Raw genomic sequence first — 22,201 nt, 5'->3', positions numbered from 1 at the left:
GATCACTAAATGAGACATTACAAAACCTTTCTACAAAAAAAAGAAAAGAAAAAAGCAATTGAAACCTCTACTTCGGGTATGTTTGTTATTGAGATAAACTATTCTCCTTTTTATCTTAGGTTATAGATACAAGATGTGGTTCTCATATTTGTTTTAATATGTAGAGACTGAGCTAGTTTTAGAATTAAAACATTGATATCATGTTCCTTATGTTTCTATAAACTTAGTTTTTGTATCTGTTTTGGACAAAGAGAGATATTTATTTTCAATTTTTGGTGATATTATAAATATTAGCTTAAATAATATTCTCTATGAAACACCTGAATTGCATAATGGTTTATATATTTTAAAATTGGATAACGAAATTCTCAATGTGCAAAATAATAAACAATTGAAATTGAATGATCTGAATGCCACATATCTATGGCATTGTAAGCTAGGCCATATAGGACTAAACGTATATAAAGACTTCTTGAATAAAGAGTCTTACAATCATTTGACTTTTAGCCATATGATGAATACAAATTGTGTCTATTAGGTAAGATGGTCAAAACACCCTTTACTAGACACAATGAAAAGACGATTAAATTATTAGGGATCATACACAATGATGTGTGTGAGCCCATGATAATGTATAGTAAATATAAGAAGTCTACATCGTCACATTTATTGATGAACTTAGTAGATATAACTATGTGTTTTTGATTAAACACAAGTTTGAATGCTTTAACAAATTCAAAAAATTCAAGAACAAAGTAGAAAAATAATTTGGGAAACAAATTAAAATCTTCTAAAGTGATTGAAGGGGTGAATACTTAAGTTCTAAGTTCAGAGAATACCTAATGGAAAAAGGGATAGTATCTCAACTCACTCTTCCTAGTACTGTAAAACATAAAGGTGTATCTAAATGAAGGAATAGGATCTTGACGTAAATGATCAGGCCCATAATGGGTTTTACTGATCTACCCATGTCTTTCTAGGGTCATGCCTTAAAAACTATTACCGTTACACTGTATCATGTCCTATTTAAATATATGGATAAAATTCCATATGAATTATAGATTGGGAGAAAGATCAATCTAGATTAGTTAAGGATTTAGGGTTATAAAACTTATGTTAAGAAATTGACTTCGAACAAGTTAAGTGTTAAGTCTAAAAAATGTCTCTTTGTGCGGTCCCTAAAGGTTACTAAGGGACACTGCTTCTACCACTCAGAGAAGCAAAAAGTCTTTGTTACTCGTACTAATATGTTCCTTGAAAAAGAATTTATTCCTAATGGAACTAGTGAGAAAATGGTGGAACTCGATGAAGTCTTGAACCACAAGATACCATATTTATTAGATAGAATGATATGTCATCACAGATGGTTGAACATGATGAGAAAGTTCCTCAACTTTAGGTGGAACAACCTTAATACACACAAGAGCTATATAGATCTATACGAGTACATCATAAGCTATAAAAATTTGATTTTCACTTGGCTCAACACGGTGATGTACTAGTCATCAATGATTACAAACCTAAGACCTACGATGAGGCTATTTCAAGTCTAGATTCTAATAAATGGTTGGATGCCATGAAATCTGAAATAGACTCCATATACTAGAACCAAGTATGAACTCTAGTGGATACATTTGGAGGGGGTAAAATTTGTAAAATGCAAATGGTTTTCAAAAAGAAAACTAACATAGAAGGTAATATGCATACTTATAAAGCATGTTTGATTGCCAAAGTTTTCACTCAAAATTATAACATTGACTATGATAAAACCTTTTCGCTAAGTGTTATGCTTAAGTCTATTAGAATCATGCTTGCTATAGTTATACACTAAGACTATGAAATCTTTTATATGGATGTCAAAGTTGTTTTCTTGAATGGTAACCTTGTAAAGGACATATATATAACACAACATGATGGTTTCATTCTTGTTGGACAAGTGATGGACTTAAGTAAGCTTCAAGAAGCTAGAATATTTGTTTTGATAAAGTTGTTCATGAGTTCAGATTCATAAAAAATAAAGATAAACCATGTGTGTACAATAAGATTAATAGGAGTGTGATTGTATTTTTGGTATTATATGTCGATGATACCAAACTTATAACCGATAAAGACTTGGCTATCCAAGTGTTTCTTTATGAAAGACTTAGAAGAAATAACTTACATTTTTGGGATTAAAATTTACTGAGATAAGGAACATAGATTGTTGGGCTTAAGTCAAACATGTACATAGATAAGGTATTTACTAGATTTAATATGGAAGAATTCAAGAAAGGATTTCTGACAATGTCCCATGGTATATATATTTGAAAAATGATGTGTTTATATATACAATCTGAGAGAGATAAGATGAGTAAGATCTCATATGTTTTGACTATAAGATCAATCATATATGTTATGCTATGTATGAGGATTGATGTCTTATACGCCTTGAGCAGTTGTATTAGATATCAATCTGATCTGGGTGAAAAACGCTAAATGACTATCAAGAATATCTTAAAATACCTGAGAAATACAAAAGATGCATTCTTGGTTTATGAAGGGGAATCTGAACTCACTATAAAAGGCTACAGTGATGCAAGTTTTCAACTAATCGAGATGATTACAAATCCTAATCAAGATTTGTGTTTTGTTTGAATGGTGATACAGTTAACAGGAAAAGCTTCAAGCAAAAGTATAATGGTTGATTTTATAATAGAGTCTAATTACATTACCTTTTCAGACAAGGTAAAAGAGGTTGTATGGATCAAGAAGTTCATTACTAAATTTGGAGTGGTTCCAAGTATTACCTACTGATTGAACTCCATTGCGACAATAATAGAAATGAGCCATAATTTTATCAAAGGTCCAAACATATACTAAATTGATATCACCTAATCTAAGAGATTGTACAACAAGGTGACATAAACATAACGAGGATTGATACAGATAACAATTTGACTGATTTACTAACAAAACCTTTATCATAATAGAAGCATGATAGACATCTAACTGAGCTCGACATTAGATATATAACCAATTAGCTATAGTACAAGTGGAAGATTATTAGGTAGGTGCCCTATAGTCAATCGAATTTGGCATTTGTAGATGTAATTTTATATTAATAATTAATAAAAGGATTGATTGTTATTTAATTCATATATTGACAATTTATATGATTGTACAAATAACATGTCCTTAGAATGGTTACTGTGACAAAGAGATCAGAAGATTGATCGTGAAAACTCTATGTACATATTTAGTGGTCATTCTAGAAACATTTGTAATCTTAACATTACAATGAACAAGGTACATGTAATAATGATAAAATTATCATAGTGTTGAGTGATCACACTAAAAGTGGCGACAGTAATCACGAGTCGAAATTGTTATGGATAACTTAGTATAACACATGGGTACACATTGTAGACGTGTTGATCAAAATAGTTTGACCAAGGGATATCTATATAGATGGTTACTCTAGTGTCGATAGAATAAATCCTCTGAATATCACGGGTGCATGTGATCCTTTGACTTGAGGTTGTCAAACCATCTCATGTATGGATTAGTATAGTTTGACACTATCTAATGTGTCGTCATAGTTGAGGTAACTATAAAAGTAATAATCAACCATATTATGAGATACATGAAGGCTATAGTTGATCGATAAATGATTCATTACTTTTGAACATAGAAAAATATATTTCACATAAGAATACTGAAAAACACCTATGACTACTTTATTTTGTGGCCACAGTGGGATAAGGTTGTAGCCTAATCCATATTAGCCATTGATGTGTGTCAATTCATACTGAGGAATCACTGAGATAAACACATTTCCATGTCTCAGCCTCTAAAGATATTGGTTGATAAAAGGATTGAATTGCATATAACTATGATATGGTAAAAGCTTAAAAGATATTTGTTAACACTCTATTGTCTAAGTGGCCATAATGCTTTACTAGAGTCAATCTTGGTTTGTGTTCAAATTCACCATGAATTTAGACACTACTTGTTCAATAGAGAGCTTATTGGTCACACATATAAAAAAGTTGAATCAAACTCAGAGAAGTAGATTATTTGTTAATAATCTTAGTGTTCAGAGCCGAGAGAGAAATCGCAAATAAACTAGGTTTGTCCAATGGGTTGAAAGGACTTGGTTTTGATTATGCCTTGACTAAGTGCCACTTGTGCACTTGGTATGATGGTGTCGACCATGCAAATGCATGATATCGGCCAACACCATGAAATAAAGCTTAAGTGTCAAAGCTTGCCAGCTAGCACAGCTAAGTGTGCCAGCCGTGCAAGTGTTAAAGCTTACTGAGCAGTACACTTTAGTATGCTAGCCATGCAAGCAATTAAACTTGCCAATCTGCACACTTAAGTGTGCCAACTGTGCAAGTGAAACATGCCAATTGGGCAATTTACATGCTAATAATGCATATTTGTTAAGAATGTCATACATGCTTGGAATTTCATTCTTACTCAAACACCTACAAATATAAAATAAAAAACATAAATTTTTTGCTAAATACACAATATACACAGAGTGGAACCCAATCATTGTTCCTTTGTTTTCTTTTCTTTCTGTGAACATTGAGAGTTCAATCAAAAGCCCTAGTAGCCTCTTTGCCTGGATTTCCTCAACTTATGTTCGTGCTTTACATCGATACCAAGGTACTGCTTTTTGAGGGTTGGATAGCGTTTCGTCTCAAGCCACGTGAAGATTTGGAGAAACCATTAACACAAGTATAAATTTAAAACACATTATGATTGTTTTACATATTCATGAATGTATATTTGAAACGGGAATCTTGGTTAGGCTTTTCAGGTTTATATGATTTTTAAATTTTAAATTTCCATTGTGTTACTGGTTATCGGCACCTTAAAAACCTTACATAATCTTTTTCCTATTAGATACCATTCTTATTGCCAATCAATACACTTAATCTTCCATCTCACTGTGTTTAACTTGGCCATTCTACACTAGAATCATTTTTCCAACATAAATTGAGTTACTACATCTATCAAGTGTTTTTTTATTATTAAAAGCATCACTAATTTTTAACGTTAAATGTTGCAAAGAAAAATCAGGTAACCACTTAAATGGAATGAACATTCTCAAAAAATGGTCCAATATAATTCTTGTCACCTTGAAGAGAATCTGCAAGATAGAAACTACTTATATCATAGTTAACAGGTGACATTTTCTCAAAGTCTACTTATCAAAAGGAACATTAACTATCTCGTTTATATCAAAGTCACCTTAATTTGAAACCTTATCTTTGTCTTCACGAGCCAATTCTTTAGCAGTATACAATGCATTATTATGAAAATGTATAAGTTCTTCCCCATCAAATTCCTTTTTCAATTCACTATCATTGTTGCCACTATTTTCTTCTTCTCGTTATATTAAATGGGGGTATATGTAACAAAAACTGGAATGCATTCCTCGAAGTATTTAGACATGTGAATAAAACCCTCGATAACTTTATCATTTTTTTATTTTTATAAGGTAGTTTAGCTCAATACTTTTTGGTTTTATGCATAGCTGAATATAATTCTAGATCAAATCGATATCACACTTTTCACTCAACAATTTGATAAATCCCTCAAGTGTTGTTCCACATCGAATATTAGCCACTCTTTTTATGACTTCCTTTATATTTCATTATGTTTTGATCACTTTGAAGTCATTTTTCTTTGTAATGATCAACAACATAACCTGTCATTTTAATAATCAATCTTGCAATTAGCAATATTAGTAAAAAAATAATAAATATTTAGTAGAAAAATCCATATTAACACCCTATAAAATTCATATCAAAATGCCCCCTAAATTTTGACATATTTTTTAACACCCTCATATATTATCTGATATCAAAATACCCCTTATATTTTTTTAATATTTTATTAAACCCCTCCTATATTGTCAAATGTCAAAATGCTTCTATATTTTTCTAATATTCATTTTATGGCACAATTATATGTAAGTATATAAAATATAGGAACTTCATATTCATACCACATCAAAATACCTCCTAAATTTTATCGTATTTCATTTAACACTTTCATATTTTGTTTAATTTTAAAATACCCCTTATATTTTCTTGATTTTTCATTTAACACTCTTATACATAGTTTGATATCGAAACACCCTTATATTTTCTTACCATTTTATTTAATACTCTCATCATTGTCTAATACAACTGCCACTTATATTTTTCTATCATTTAATTTAAACCTCTCATATATTATTGAATATCAAAATACCCTCTATATTTTTCTAATATTTATTTTATGACATAATTCTATGTAAGTATATAACATATACGAATTTAATTTAATAAATACCTTATTATTATGAACTGATTTTTTCGATTTGAACTCAAAAACACAAATTTTCTTTCTTCTGAATGCACCCACAGTGTTAGATATTGAGTGAAATTGAAAATTTTAATAGTGTGAGAAAGGTATGAGGGTGAGAGTTTATATAAATTTGGTAAAGGGTATTTTTGGTATTAAAAAAGTAGGTCATTTTCGCTTAAGCCCTTGAAAAGAGGGTATATTTGCTTTTGCCCTTGAGAGATGGACATTTAATTTAATATCCCTTTATTTAAAGTAAGTTCCTTTATTAAATAAATTTTCTCATATATATTTTTTAAATTTCCACATTAAATTTCCTTTTCTAAATATAGGTCTTCCATGCATGGATATTATAATATCAACAAACTTTACGGTTTCAACAGAATCTTCATCATAATTTCTACTTATAAAGAAGAACCCTTATTAGTTCTCCTATGAATCTATATTCACTTAATTTTGAATGTTTAATTAGATATTTATATGATATCTAATTATATAATTGAATGATTTTAAATTATAAATAAAATAATACACAATCATATAATAATATATTATTTGAATATATAATTAGATTAAAAAAAACTTTAGTGCATGTAATACTGTTCATATAATTATACTTGATTAAGAGGCACATGCAAAAACTTAGGTCAAATCATAGACCGAATTTTAATGCAAGAAATTGACATTAGAATATCCTCACCTTTTCTTAAAACTCCATTTCCTCTAACTTAAAAGGGAAATGATACCAGAAAGTGACCCACAACAAAATGACTTAAACACCCATTGAACATAAAGGCAATCCTCTCAGATAATAATCTAACACATCGGCATATTTGTCACTTCATGTCACACAAAAATGGGTACATTCCCTTGGCTTTGAAGCTAAGAGAAGTTGATGCTAACTTGCCTGACATGCAAAGCATTGATTAATTCTCATTGCCAATCGTCACTTATTACAACTCCATGCATTTTACTTTCTGAAGCTGCCATTTTCACCATTTCTTGTGCTTCTGTTTGAGGTATAATAACTTGAACTCATATTATTCTAAGCTCTTCCAGATTAATGGCATCTCTTACACCTGGAACTCTGCTGAAGCTTCTGCAGAGTATGAATTCGAATGTAAAACTTCGTGGGGAGTATAGATCAGTGCTTCTGCAAGTTATCAGCATTGTGCCAGCCTTAACAGGATCAGAATTGTGGCCTAATCAGGGCTTTTTTATCAAAGTGTCGGACTCTTCACATTCAACTTATGTTTCACTATCAAAGGAAGACAACGAGCTTATATTGAACAATAAATTGCAACTTGGTCAGTTCTTTTATGTTGATAGAGTTGCAGCTGGGACACCGGTTCCTCTTCTAGTTGGCATTAGACCGGTGCCAGGGCGCAACCCTTTTGTGGGTAATCCAAAGGACTTGATGCAAATTCTAGAGCCATCAGAGAGTCCAGCTGCTGTTGATCAGAATGATGGACTTGTCAATGGTTCAAAAATGAAGGAGATGTCAGAAGCAAAAGAGGAGAGCCCAAGAAAACAAAAAATTGTGATTAAAGAAGAGAAGGCTGTTGTTTCATCTAGGTATATGCAGGGTGTTTTGACAGTGAATTCCAAGGCCAGTGGCTTGGTTTCAAATAGCAATGGAAAGAGTAATGAAAATAATAATGGTGGAGCTGGTAAGAAGGTCAAGCAGCAAGATCAGCTTAAAGGTCAGGTATGATTACAGCACAAATTATTAGCTCTAGGATTGCCAAATTTTGGTTCTCTCACTGCTTTATGTGCCTTACAAGTTTTGTCACCTTTTATATATGTTGAACATTCTAAAAGAACTTAACATTTCTAAGGAAAGGATGCCCTATTGTTAGATTGAAAAGGAAAAACCAGGTGATTGACAAGGCTTATTAGCTTTACAGGCACGCTCAGAGACTCCTTCTCAAAGTCGACTTAACGCAACTTCATTGAAGCCAGAGGGGGCTGTTTCTGACACTGAGGAGGCTATGGTGCCTTCCAAGAAACTGACTGCAAAGCACAACTCAGGTAGACAGGAAAACATGAACTTGAATTATCTGTCAAACAGGAAAGATAAAACTCATACTCCTGAGTTCATATCATGGGCCTCTTTGCCTGCCACACTCTTGAAGCAAGGAAAGGTATGTAACATATTCAATATTCTAAGGTTCTTGTTTGTAATTACATGATGTTTATTTACTCTTTTTTGTTGTCATCCATTTACAAGGGAATGCTTAGAAGGAGAAATGTAGCTTCAATGGTTGCTGCAGAAGCTCAAAAGGAGGCATCTACGTCAACAAATCTTGTCAAATGCCTTAGGTCGGTACATCTATATTTGTTTTTCTCCTTTGAATTAATCTGTATCTTGTGATATTGATTCTCTAACTTTTGTTAATTTCTTTCAGTCTGTTTGCTGATCTATGTTCCTCTGCCTCAGTAGAGCACCCTCACAGCTCTCTCACCAAATTTTTCACACTCCAGCAGTTCATTGATCAACCGAACGTCACAACCCCATTAAAGGATAAATCACTTCATTCATCTATGCACCATTCATCTCAAGAGACAGAAAAGTTTAGTAAAAAGGCAGGCCTTATTCATGGTAAGAGCACATTGAAGTATTTTGCCAAGCCTTCAATAGAGTTGAGTGGAAATGAGAAACTAGAATGGGCTAAAGGAGATAGTGCAAAAGAGATCAAAGAAATGAGAAATAACCTCATAAATGAAACAAGAAATTGGTTCTTGAAATTCTTGGAGGCAGCATTGGAAGCCGGTTTTCGAGGGGGAAATCAGGAGAAGAAAGGAAAATACAATGCAGGAAGATTGTTAATGGAGCCAGATAGCCACATTGCTGTCACATTATCACAACTGAAGCATGCGACTGAGTGGTTGGATAAACAAACTAGAAATTTGAGCTCAGACAATAATGCCTTAGTTGAAACAATTGAAGGGTTGAAGAAAAAGGTTTATGCCTGTTTGCTCCTTCATGTGGACTCAGCAGCCTCTGCTCTAGAGAACAAGTCTGATAGAACTTGATTCAACACAAATGGAACTCATTTTATTAAATTATGTGTGATATAATGCTGATGAATAACTTATATTATTTAAGATTAAGCTGATTGATAGTTTGGTCAATCATAGACAAAGCAATTCATGTATAAACTTATTTGGAACAATAAGGGCATTCAAGGTCCAGCTCTAGTAATGGTGTGACATTGATGTGCTACATTTTTAATTCAGTTGTAGATTTCTTCAATCAAGTTAAAGTATTAACTACTGAAAAATTGAACTTACCCCTTAATCTCAAGAACTTCCTCCATTTTTACAATTTCAAGCTGGAGAGCTAGAGCATATGCAAAATCCTAAAACTAACAAGTTTAACATGTGCCCTGATAGTCCAGCATGTTGGAGACTAAAGGTCTCACATCTAATAAAATCAATATAAGTGAATGACATATAAATGTGATAGATTAGACTTTAACAAAAGTGAATTGGTTTTGTGTAATATGGGTTTTAAACCTTTATACTTATAGCCCAATATATTTCAACATGATATCAGAGCCCAAAACCCAATGGATTGGCCTAATAGCCTAAAGTGATCCTAATACAAGTGGCAACACACCAAGTCAAAACGGTGGGCTTGACAGCCTAAACGCACCCAACCAAATAGTTTACCTAACAACCTTTGGTGGTTGTACTTGAGGGAGGGTATTGGAGACTAAAAATCTCACATAAAATAAAATCAATATAAGTAAATAGTATATAAGTGTGGTAGATTGAATTTTAATACAAGTCAATTAATTTTGTATAATATGAGTTTTGATCTTCATACTTAGAGGCTCAATATATTTTGACACAGCATGGTTTAAACTTTCCCCCTCTCCTTTCTTGAACATCATTAAATTTATGGTGAAACTTACAGATTAAACACTACTTTAACTAATGAAGGGTGGCTTAATATTAACTACACAAAGCCTGGGTAAATACGCAGAAAATAACAAAGGAAATGTGTGATAATGTAATAAACCTGTGAGTAACTGACATTAAATTTTTTAAGTTGTGAGGTCGAATGTCACTGATGATGACCTGGATCCCACAAATGAGATTGGCAAGAATGCGTTTTGTCGGCTGATGCGTTGTGTTTGATCATATGAGTTTTGCTTATAAAATAAGCATTTCTGAATGTATTGTTCTTTAAGCTTGTTAGATCAGGGATGTCACATTCACCCCTTTATTGGGGACATCCCACCATTGGTTAAAGGACACACAAAGTGGTCTTGGTTCAAATATTCTCGTTCACTATCAAAATATTATTTATTTTAGACACAATCTACGATAATTTTGTTTTTAACTTTATCGACATAAAATTTGCTAAGTATCACAAACATAGCCTATCAAATGCCTTTTTAAAGTAGATAACCTTTCCCAAGCTGTGGCAGACCACCCACCATGGTCTGCTGGTAGGAGAACTAAAATTAATAAAACTTTAAAAGAACCAAAGGCATGTAGATAAAAACATATATTTTACTCTATTCAGCTGTGGAATTGTATTTTTTAATACAGTGAATTTGCTTGTCACATGATGACATTCAAGCTGCAGATAATGTGATTATATTATATATAAAACTCTCTTCCTTGCCCATATTAACTTGTTACTATATGATATCTTTGGTTTCATAAAGTTTTCTTCGCTCAAATTTGCTCACAAGTATTTCAAAGCGTGATTCTAAAGTGTGATTCTTTCTATTTTTATCCAATTTGACTATTTGAAAAATAAAAAACCATAAAAAATTTAGGTGTTAATATGAATGGAACTTAGTGTCAGAATAATGTAGATAAACATTTGATTAAATTTTTTATTATTTAATAAGACCGGATAATGTGTAGTCCATAAAGTATTTATTTTATAGTTTCGATGTAGGGATGACAATGGAAAGGGGTGGGTAGGGATCTCAATCCCCGTCTCCATAAATTTTTTATTATTTAATAAGACCGGATAATGTGTAGTCGATAAAGTATTTATTTTATAGTTTCGATGTAGGGATGACAACGGAAAAGGGTGGGTAGGGATCTCAATCCCCGTCTCCATCTCTCGTCTGTCTCTGTTATGGAGATAAAAATGATTCTTTATCCTCTTCTTACAAAGAAAAACCTCTTCCACATTCCCTCCTCGTACCCGCAAGAAAAAATTTCATTTTTATATCCTCTAAACACAATATAAATATATTAAATAACAAAATTTAGTAAAATTAAAAATAACCCTCTATTCCAAATGTCACAAATATAATATATTAACCACTTTAATAGGTATAATAAAAACCTAAATAAATTTGAAAAACACAAATAATCTAACACTATAAAAATATGGTAGCATTTTAAATAAATACATTAATATAAAGGATAGAGATGATGGCAGGGTGGGGTGGGGACAAGATATACGTATCCCCGTCCCCGGCCTAACCTCGATTGCAAAGTTTTTTTTCATTTTTGTTTTTGTCCTTATCCCTTTCCTTGTTTCTATTGCGAAATCCCCTTCCTGTTAGGGTCGATGTGATCATTCAAAATTAGGCCAATATATTTCATATTATGGTTATTAAATTTAGATTATGAATGTAAGCTGATATATGTTGTTAGGCTTTTGATTCGAGATTTAATTTTAAATAAAAGAAAAGGGCCAAATCCCCTTCTCCAATTACGCGATTAAGCTTGAGAACCCTTTTGTGCATTGCAACATAGAAATTGGTAAGAAAGATTCACTCAAATGACTGATAATCAAGCCTTTCTGGATCAATTTTTGGTAACAAAATGACACAAACAGGTTTGTCTATGTCTCTAATCAATGCATTACAGTTTATAGTCTACTGTGATTAAATAAAAAATTTGAATAGAATCATTATGGTCTATAATTCTAAAATTGTGTTGTGTCATGATGATTTTGCTTATATTTGGTATCAAAGCCAATACATTTAGACTATAAAATATGTAAATTTCATGAAATTAGATTAATTTTGATCATAGCCTCCATGTATCTTACAATATGATCAATCATTACCTTTATGGTTATCTAAGTAATGACAACACGTTAGACAACATCAAATCATACCAATCCTTACACAAGACGGTATTGCAACTTTAAGTTAAAGGATCACATGCACCCGTGGTGTTCAGAGGATTTACTCTGTGTACACTAGAGCAACCGTTCATATGGATATTCTCTGGTCGGGTCAATTCGGTGAACACTTCTACAACATGTAGCAATATGTTACACTAAGTTATCAATAAACAGCTTCAACATATGAAAACTATCATCATCTTTCAGTGAAATCACTCAACACTGATAATTCCATCATCATTACTATTGCTTTTGGTCATTGTAATATCGAGATTACGAATGCTTTTAGAATAACTACGTAATAAGTGCATACCTACAATCGGTTGTCTGATTCGCTTATCACAGTTCTACCCTTCGAAGGGATACTATTCAACAATAATATAATTGAGACACGTGAATTAAATAATAATAAATCATTTATTAATAAATAATATAAAATTACAATTATAAATGTCATATATGATTAGCTCTAGGACACCTACCTTAAAAAAATCAACATATGTTCTACCTAGTTTACAAAATTTCTTTCCTATGTTGTAAAAGGAAAAAATGTATTTGGTTTTTCAGTCCCCCATATTCTCTTTCATGTGGGTGAATCCCTTCAACTACTTGGAAAGGTGCTTTGACAATAAGTAAAATGAAGCAACTTTGGAATCCTCTTTCACTAAGTACAAGTTTGCAACTTCTTTCACTATAGACTCTTCAACCCTAAAAAATGGTATGTAATCTAAAGCCCAAGGATACATTAGTATTCATTTGGAGATAACTGGAAAGGGGCAAGTCCCAACAAGTTAATAACCTCTTGGACAAAAGGGTGTAAAGGCAGTATCACCCCATATTTTAAAATGGCATTTGACAAAGTAGCTCATCCTTCAGGCAAGTCATATGGACATTCTCCCAATTTGTGAAATTTTATAAACAGACCATATCTTTCTTTGATATGAACTAGTTCTACTATTATATGAGAAGAAAGATCAATTTTTATGTTGGCCTCAAGAAGCTGCACTGGTGATACACCTTCCTTAACATGTCTTACTATTGGAACAAAAACAATCAACTAGGTTTTTGAAAAAGACCCTTAACCTTTGGTCTAGATGACTTCTTCCTCTTAATAATTCTCAATAGAGAGCCTATAAAAGTTAAACCATCTAGTTTGTCATAGCAATGAACTTTGTCATTGCTTGAATTCTTAGAAGACAGTAAAGAAATGCATGTCATTTTAAAGAAACGATATGCGAAATTACAAGAAAAGAAGAATGATAGTTCAAATGAAACTAAGAAGTGACAAATTTTTTAGGCATTTTAAAGATCATACAAAGGACTAAAATAAAAATTCAATGGAAAAGAGAGAGAATGTATGTTCTCCATATGTGAACACTTGTTTTATATCACAATAGACAAACGATCGCTATATAATGAATAACACCTATTCTAACAAGTTGTCCCATAAGTTTAAGAGACATTATGAGTATGTAGTAATATGAAATAGTTCTAAGAGGTGGAAGCAGTTAGCAAGCCAAAAGATAAGTTTAATAATGGTTTGAGTATAGGTTTATGTTTTTATGAAAACATATCAAGTTTTTCATGCATGAAATAAGATGACTAATTTTACATGTTTTCAAAGTTCACTAAGGTGTTTGAGCCATGAAAGACTTATTCCCGTAGTTTTGTATTTGGGACTTCATCCCATGAGTTCAATAGTTTTATGAATCACACACGAGAACATGATTTCTCATGAGTTTTTAAACGATATATTTTTTAGTTGGTTGTTGCAATAGGGCACTCATGAGATTCTTTATATACAAGCCCATAGAAGTGCACACCCCTAGTTGTGATGTTATGATAGTTTAATTATGTTTGTGTGTAGAGAAAGGGGGACTACAAGAGCTTATAATATTCACATGGTTGGTGCGCAAAATCTCTGCCTCAACCTAGCATGGTTGACACAATTAGTATAATTTTCATAAAAATAATGTTTTTTTATGTAATGTTTTCACCAAAGTTTTCTAATAAGTTGTATATCATGCATTACATTATCATTGATTTGGGTCCATAGGTATAACCTAGATGATGAATTCACAAGAGAGGGAATGTAAGATGTTAAGTCAAAAGTGAATTAAGAAAAAAAAAACATAAGACGAAGTGTTTCCTACTTGCTGAGTGATTATTATTCACTCTTTTCCTTTAATATTTTATAGGTAACATATGATGGATGACATGCGATGATGTGAGTCAGTAGAGGATTTACATAAAAGGATCTACCAATTAAGCTCTATATGTTTATAGTATATGTAATACATAGATTTAACAGTTCGTGTCATTAGATCGTGTTTATGTTATGTCAATTTAGATTTTATGTTAGAGACTTTCAACTTTAATCCGATTCGAATTAAAGTCATGTTGAAATTTTTTAACCCTAACCTAACTATATAATATTCAAGTTTATCTGACTTGACCTAGTTTAACCTAAAATTATCTATTGTTTTCACTCTTCAAAGTTTTTTTATCATTTAATTTCTTCACCAAATTACCTCAACATATTATTAATAAAACACACATTATAATATTTTGTCTTATTAAAAAATATTCTAAAAATTTACATACTAAAACTTTTAAAACAAGTTAATAATCTAATTAACCCAATCAAATTCTTACTATTTAATAATAAAATAACAATAAACAATAATATGAATAATTATAATTACATAAAGATACAACTATATGCGATCTATTAAAGTAATATTTTTCCAAAATATTTATATTGATTCGATCATATCCCATTACTTTCATGTAAACCGTAACACTACCTAATTTAATTTCAAGTTGTGTCGGGTTGACCCGAAATAAATTTCATGTCAAAAAATTCAAATTTAATCTGATATTTTTCGTATCGTGTCGTATCGGGTTAACAAGTTGTGTTGAAATTTGTCATCTCTAGTAATACACACACATTTTATGACTGTTTTTAATATTTGGGGCATTTTTTTTGCATGTTTTCGTTTATGAAAAATTTTATCATTATAGATATTGTGGTTTTTAAAAAATACCGCCTTTATCTCCGCAAATTAAGTTTTATTCCTACTTAATACTTAAAAGTAGATGATAATGGATATGGAAAGGAGTGTTATAGTACTCAATCTTCAAGTTACATTTTTTTAAATTTTTGGAAGGCAAATTTGGCTGCAGAATCCTTAGTTTCAGGCGACATGTGATACTATAAATACATAAAACAAAAATAAAATAGGAGTTTTGACGAATAAGGTAAAGCATCAAGATCAAACAAATGAGTTTGACTTTACTGTTGAGAGTGTCATCCGTTCACGGGACTAGCTTTGACTTGGCATATTGAAATTTGAGATTTTTGTCATTAACCCACTTGGGAGCTTATCGTAAGACACAATTTGTTCAAGGAAAATGTTGGTTTTTATCCCGACAATTGCACCGCTTATCTCATGAATTTGCCCTCGGTATCCAACTTTCTTCCACATTATGCGTCATGAAACTGTTTATGATGTTAACAAATTGCCCATTTATCTTAACATGTGGAGCTTGCTCAAAACATAGAGATTATAGTTTGCTATAAAAACGGTGTTATAGAAAGCTCCTTTTAGAACTACTGTGTTTAAACTTCTTGTAGCACTCATTTAGAACATCCTTTCTTTTCTTTTCTTTGAACACATAATGTCAGCATATTCAAAAGGGAGAGCTGAGATAACAAGCCCGGAGAGAACCAAAATATGGGTTGAACCAAAGTTGAAGAGTGAGCAAAAGGTTCCTGTTGTGTACTATCTTGCAAGAAATGGCCAGCTTGATCATCCTCATTTCATGGAGGTCACTCTTTCTTCTCCTCAAGGACTCTATCTTAGAGGTAAATAATATATACATACACAACAATTTGTAGATCCTAAAACTGAAAATTTTATCTGGGAACTAAAAATAATTGCTATTTAGATGTGACAAAGAGACTGAACTTTCTCAGAGGTCAAGGCATGGCAAACATGTACTTCTGGTCTTCAAAGAGGTAAAATTCTATGAAGACAATGCCACCTTCTTGTCTTTATGCCTAAAATTTTCAAGTATTGATTAATTTTCTATGCAGGAGCTACAAGAATGGGTATGTGTGGCAAGACTTATCTGAAAATGACTTTATATATCCTTGTCGTGGGAACGAATACATACTCAAGGGATCACAGCTTCTGGATAAGTCTATAAGCTTCAGATCCTATGAAACAGCGTTATCATCTGCCAACACAAATTCCTCAGAAACAAGCAGTAGTTCCAGTGAAGATTCCAATTTTCCTGCCATTGTTAGGAGAAAAAATCGCTCGTGGAGTTCACTGAATGAACTTAATGGACACGAAATCTACAAGGGTATGATAGGCATAAATGCATCAACACAGACAAATGATCATAAAAGAGAGAGAATAATAAACAGTGAAGAGGTTGGTTATAATAGAGATGGCATTGCAGATCTGAGTAGGGAACAAATTTCTCCACCGCAATCACGTTTGTGTGAACAAAGCATTGAGAGTTTGAAGGACTGTATTGAGGCTGATGCATCAGCAGATGTCCCACATCAGTCTGCTGGCAAAGATATCCCCAGCGGAAGGATGAAGGCAGCTCCAATTTTTATGCAGTTGATTGCATGTGGATCAAGGAGGATTAAAGATTTTTAGTAAATGAAAGTAACTGACACTCTGTGATTTATCAGTTAATAAGGTGAATCCAGAAAGATTGCTGCCCAATATATATGAAAGCCTATTAGTCAACGTATAATCAGTTATGATATTTCAGTAATTCTTTTGATAACATTCATTCACTATAGCGTCTTGTAAACTATAATTTCTCCTTGTTCAATTCTATAGAAGTTTACCCAGAAAAGGAAAATAAGAGACTCTTGTAAGTGTGATTACTTGGCAAATCAAAAACAAATTGCTCCAAACTCTTGTGCTCTATCAAAAAGAAAAAAAGAGGCTCTTGTGTCTAGATTTTGCACCAAAAACTAAAACATCTCCTGATTCTAAATTTACCTTCTGTGCCTCGTTAACATCCCTCTCATCACCATATAAAATTCAGCAGTATCACCAGCTGATAAGGATGTTGTGAAGAAGAGAAAAAAAAAAATATAAGCAAAGAGAGAAACTTAATGAAAGAAAATACTTGATGAGAAAATACTTGTTATTTTTCTTCATATCTAAATACAAAACCACTAGGATATTTATAGGTACAAGGATGACTCTTAAAAATTCTAAATACATTAACCTTGAACTTATACACAACATAAATTTGTGCATGAATCATGTGTATGCATGAACATGTAGAAACATTGAATATGAAATTGTGCTAACATTGAACTTGTGTTTTTATGAGATGTACCTAGACTAGTATTCATTGAACTTTGATACTCTTTGATCGAGGCAATTTGGTTTAGTGTTCTAACAATGCCTCCCCTAAACCAAACTTGCTTTTCACTCCTAGTTTTGCTGCAATATTTGTAAAAGTTTGAGCTCCAAATGGTTTAGTAAAAATGTCAGCCTTTTGTTCATCGGTCCTACAATACTCAATGTGTACAACCCCTTCTTTCACAAGTTCCCTCAAGAAATGATTCCGCATTCGAATGTGTTTTGTTTTTCCATGTAGAACTGGATCCTTTGAAATTGAAATAGTTGACCTGTTGTCACAAAACAAAGTTGTTGGACCTATTTGAACATGTTTGAGCTTTTCCAAAATACCGCGCAACCAAAGTAGATGACATCCTGCAAAAGAAGCAGCAATATATTCGGCTTCAGTGGTAGAGAGTGCGACCGTAGGTTGCTTCTTTGTACACCATGCTATTGCTCCACTTCCAATATCAAAAACATAACCTGAGGTGCTTTTGTTATCATCCACACTTCCTGCTAAGTCACTGTCTGTATAGCCAATAAGATTAATCGGCACATTTGCTTGATAAAAAATGCCATAATCAAGGGTTCCTTTCACATATCTCAAGACTCTTTTTGCTGCCTCCCGATGATTAGAAAATGGTTTCTCCATAAACCTGCTTATAAAACTTACAGCATACATAATATCAGGCCTTGTCGTTGTCAAATACATTAAGTTTCCAACCAAACTTCGAAACATAGTTGAATTAACCAACTTTCCCTCACCATCCTTACTTAATTTTAATCCTGTAATAGAAGGAGTTGAAACAGGATTTGCATTCTCCATTCTGAATTTTTTTAAAATCTCTTTTGCATAACTTTCCTGAGTAATGAAAATCCCATGTTTGGATCTAAGAACTTCAATCCCAAGAAAATGATGTAATTCACCCAAATCAGTCATTTCAAATTCATTCTTCATCGAGAGCTTAAAATCATTCAACAGCTTTAAATCATTACCAGTGAAGATAAGGTCATCAACATAAAGACTTACAAATATGAAACCTCCATGTGAATTGACTTTTGTGTAGAGAGTGTGCTCCAAAGGACATTTTTCAAAATCATTCTTCTCAAAATAAGAATTAATGCAGTTGTACCAAGCTCTTGGCGACTGCTTTAGCCCATATCTTAACTTGTAGACTTTATCTTCTTCTCCTTTTTTCACGAAGCCAGGAGGTTGTTCAACATAGACTTCTTCCTTAAGTACACCATTTAGAAATTCCGATTTCACGTCCATTTGAAAAATTCTCAAATTGTTTTGAGCTGCAAGAGAAACCATCAATCGAACTGTGTCGAATCTTGACACTAGAGCAAATACTTCTGTAAAATCTTTTCCTTCCTTTTGCTTGTATCCCTTTGCAACCAACCTTGCCTTATGCTTATTGATGGAGCCATCTGCATTCAATTTTTTTTTGTATACCCATTTAACACCAATGGGTTTTTTATTTGGAGGAAGATTAGTGAGCTCCCAAGTTTTATTTTTTTCAATAGCTGTTATTTCCTCCTTCATAGCTTTTTTCCATGCTTCTTCATTTTTTGCATTATCAAAGGAAATTGGATCTTCTCCTGCAAAAAAAGAAAAAAATATAGAATCATCATGTTCAATCAGTTCAGTTGAGTCTAGGAGTTCCTACACACTTCTCATTCTTCTTGGAGAACTTGAAGAAGACGTAGATGAAGAATCTGATAAAGTTCTTGGTAAATGAGAAAGATTTAAATCTTCTTCTCTATTTGAAGGAATATGCGGCTCAATTGTCTTGTCTTTAGTATCTTCAAAGGTTGACTTTTCATCAATGCAAACGTCACGACTTATTACAACTTTTTTCATCTTTGAATTATACAACTTGTAGGCTTTGCTTCTTTCACTGTATCCAACGAAAATGTATTTTTCAGATTTATCATCAAATTTATTTCTTTTTACCTACGGAATGAGTGAGTAAGCAATACTCCCAAACACTTTTAAATGTTGAACATCAGGCTTTCTTCTATACCATGCCTCATGTGGTATGCAATCTTTCAAACACTTTGTTGGAGAACGATTAATAAGATAACCTACACAAGAAACAGCCTCCGCCCAGAATTCATTTGGTAAGTTTTTTCTTTTCAGCATACATCTCATGTTTTCAACAATAGTTCTATTTTTTCTTTCACTTACACCATTTTGATGTGGTGTATAACTTGCTGTCAACTCATGCCTTGTTCTTTGAAATATTTTCTAGCTTCGTATGAAATATATTCGCCACCACGATCCGTTCTCAATGTTTTGATGCAAAGACCAGTATAATTTTCAACTTCAGCTTTAAAATCTTTGAAAGCTTGAAATGCTTGTGATTTTTCTTTAAGGAAATAAATCCACACCTTCCTTGTGAAATCATCAATGAAAGTAATGAAATACCAACTACCCCCAAGTGACTCGGTTGGCATATTTCCACACAGATCATAATGAATAAGTTCTAATGGCCTTGTTGCTCTCGAACAGGATTGTTGAGGAAATGGATCTCTGTGCTGCTTTCCAAGTTGACAAGCTTCACAAATCTCTTCAACTTTATCAATTTTAGGTAGCCCTCTAACCATCCCCTTTTTTGATAACAACACCAAACTTCCATAATTCAAATGCCCAAACCTGTCATGCCACAACTTGGCAACATTTTTGTTAATAGCAACAAAGCAAGATAAATTTATGGTCTCAAGTTTGAGAGGAAATAAGTTATTAGCGGCCACACCAATTTTGGCAATAACTTGATTTCCTTTTGATATAGTACAAGCATTATTATACATATGCAAATCATACCCTTTTTTCATAAGTTGACCAGCACTAAGCAAGTTACTTTTCAAACCAAGAACAAAATAAACTTCGGACATTTTCTCAACACTCCCAGATTTTGTTTTAAAAGAAATCTCACCAACAACTTTAATTTTATGAGTACTAGCCTCACCAATCATTACTTCACCATGATCAATTCCAGATAAATTCAAAAAATAAATTTTTGTTACCTGTCATGTGTTTGCTAGCACCACTATCAAGATACCATACTTCATCAAGTTGGCTATCATGAGAAGCAAGTAACATAGTCTTTTTATGCTCACTTTGGTGAATAAGGCCTGCTTCATTTTTCTTATCATCTGCTTGCTTATACCAACAATTTGCAATTTTGTGTCCAGGTTTATGGCAGTAGTCACACTCAACATAGCCACTTTTCTTGTTATTTGCCTGTTTGTGCCAACAATCTGCAACTTTATGTCCAGGTTTGTGACAAAAATTGCACTCAATATAGCCACGTCCTTGACCTCTTTGATAACCACGATCCCCTCCTCTGCTTTGAAACTTTCCATTGTTGGCATTCTGATGAGTATTATTGTTTCGACCATTTCTTTCTCTTCCCCGAGAAGTGGAATCACCACGTCCTTTGAAATTTGCACCCATAGTATGATTTGATGAATTGCGAGCTCCAGTCATGAGAGATTTAAGAGCTTGATCAGGTTGTTGTGATGAGGGAAACAACAAATTGATCCTCACTTCGTGGGCTTTTAAGATTCCTTGCAAATCTTCCAAAGTCAAACTCTTGAGATCTCTTGTCTATTCAATAATAGTTACCAAATTAAAATATTTTTCTAGAAGAGAATGTAGAATTTTTTGAACGATTCTGAGATCATCCAAAGCTTCACCATTCGAGACCATTTGATTCACAATAGAACCAACTTTTGTAAAATACTCTATAACTTTTTCATTTTCTTTCATTTCCAATTTTTCAAACTCTGATCTCAAAATCTGAAGTCGAACATTTCTAACTTGTTCATCGCCTTTGTAAGCCTTCTGTAGAATCTCCCAAGCCTGTTTTGATTTTTTTGCTTTGCTAATTCTTTCATACACCACTTTTTCTACGACAAGATTAATTTGATTAAGAGCGTTCGTGTCCTTCCTTCGATTTTCCACCAAAGTTTTTCTTTCAGCACTAGTCAATGTTTCTTCATTTTCAAGTTCAACATAGCCCTTATCGACTATATTCCATAAGTCGAATGCTTTTAACCAAACTTCAAATCTGCTGCTCCAATAATCATAATCTTCTCTATTGAATACATATGGAAATGGAGTGGTTATATTTCTTGTTGCCATTTTACTGACGAGGCTCTGATACCAATTTGTTGTGAATAAGAGAAAAAAAAATATAAGCAAAGAGAGAAACTTAGTGAAAGAAAATACTTGATGAGAAAATACTTATTATTTTTCTTCATATCTAAATACAAAACCACTAGGGTATTTATAAGTACAAGGATGACTCTTAAAAATTCTAAATACATTAACCTTGAACTTATACACAACATAAATGTA

General features: G+C 32.6%; 2 protein-coding genes across 3 annotated transcripts; both read left to right on the top strand.

Annotated features, from left to right (window-relative positions):
* Window positions 1–7,223: 7,223 nt before the first annotated feature.
* Window positions 7,224–9,581, top strand: LOC123218642. Of its 2 annotated transcripts, XM_044640153.1 has the most exons (5): window positions 7,224–7,361; window positions 7,439–8,050; window positions 8,250–8,486; window positions 8,573–8,664; window positions 8,751–9,581. In XM_044640153.1, the coding sequence occupies exons 2-5, from the start codon at window positions 7,451–7,453 to the stop codon at window positions 9,376–9,378; spliced, it is 1,557 nt and encodes a 518-aa protein (XP_044496088.1). In that variant the 5' UTR covers window positions 7,224–7,361; window positions 7,439–7,450; the 3' UTR covers window positions 9,379–9,581. The 2 variants fall into 2 exon arrangements, with proteins under 2 accessions (XP_044496088.1, XP_044496087.1); XM_044640152.1 differs by having other exon boundaries at window positions 7,224–8,050.
* A 6,554-nt stretch (window positions 9,582–16,135) lies between these two features.
* LOC123219645 (protein SOSEKI 5-like) lies at window positions 16,136–17,130 on the top strand. The gene is made up of 3 exons (XM_044641646.1): window positions 16,136–16,322; window positions 16,406–16,475; window positions 16,554–17,130. Exons 1-3 carry the CDS (start codon window positions 16,136–16,138, stop codon window positions 17,128–17,130), a joined length of 834 nt encoding a protein of 277 aa, XP_044497581.1.
* Window positions 17,131–22,201: the final 5,071 nt, after the last annotated feature.

The sequence above is a fragment of the Mangifera indica genome, chromosome 6 (assembly GCF_011075055.1).
Source record: "Mangifera indica cultivar Alphonso chromosome 6, CATAS_Mindica_2.1, whole genome shotgun sequence".
NCBI lineage: Eukaryota > Viridiplantae > Streptophyta > Magnoliopsida > Sapindales > Anacardiaceae > Mangifera > Mangifera indica.
Note: the sequence above shows the minus strand (reverse complement) of the source record. Positions and strands in the feature narration are given on the sequence as shown.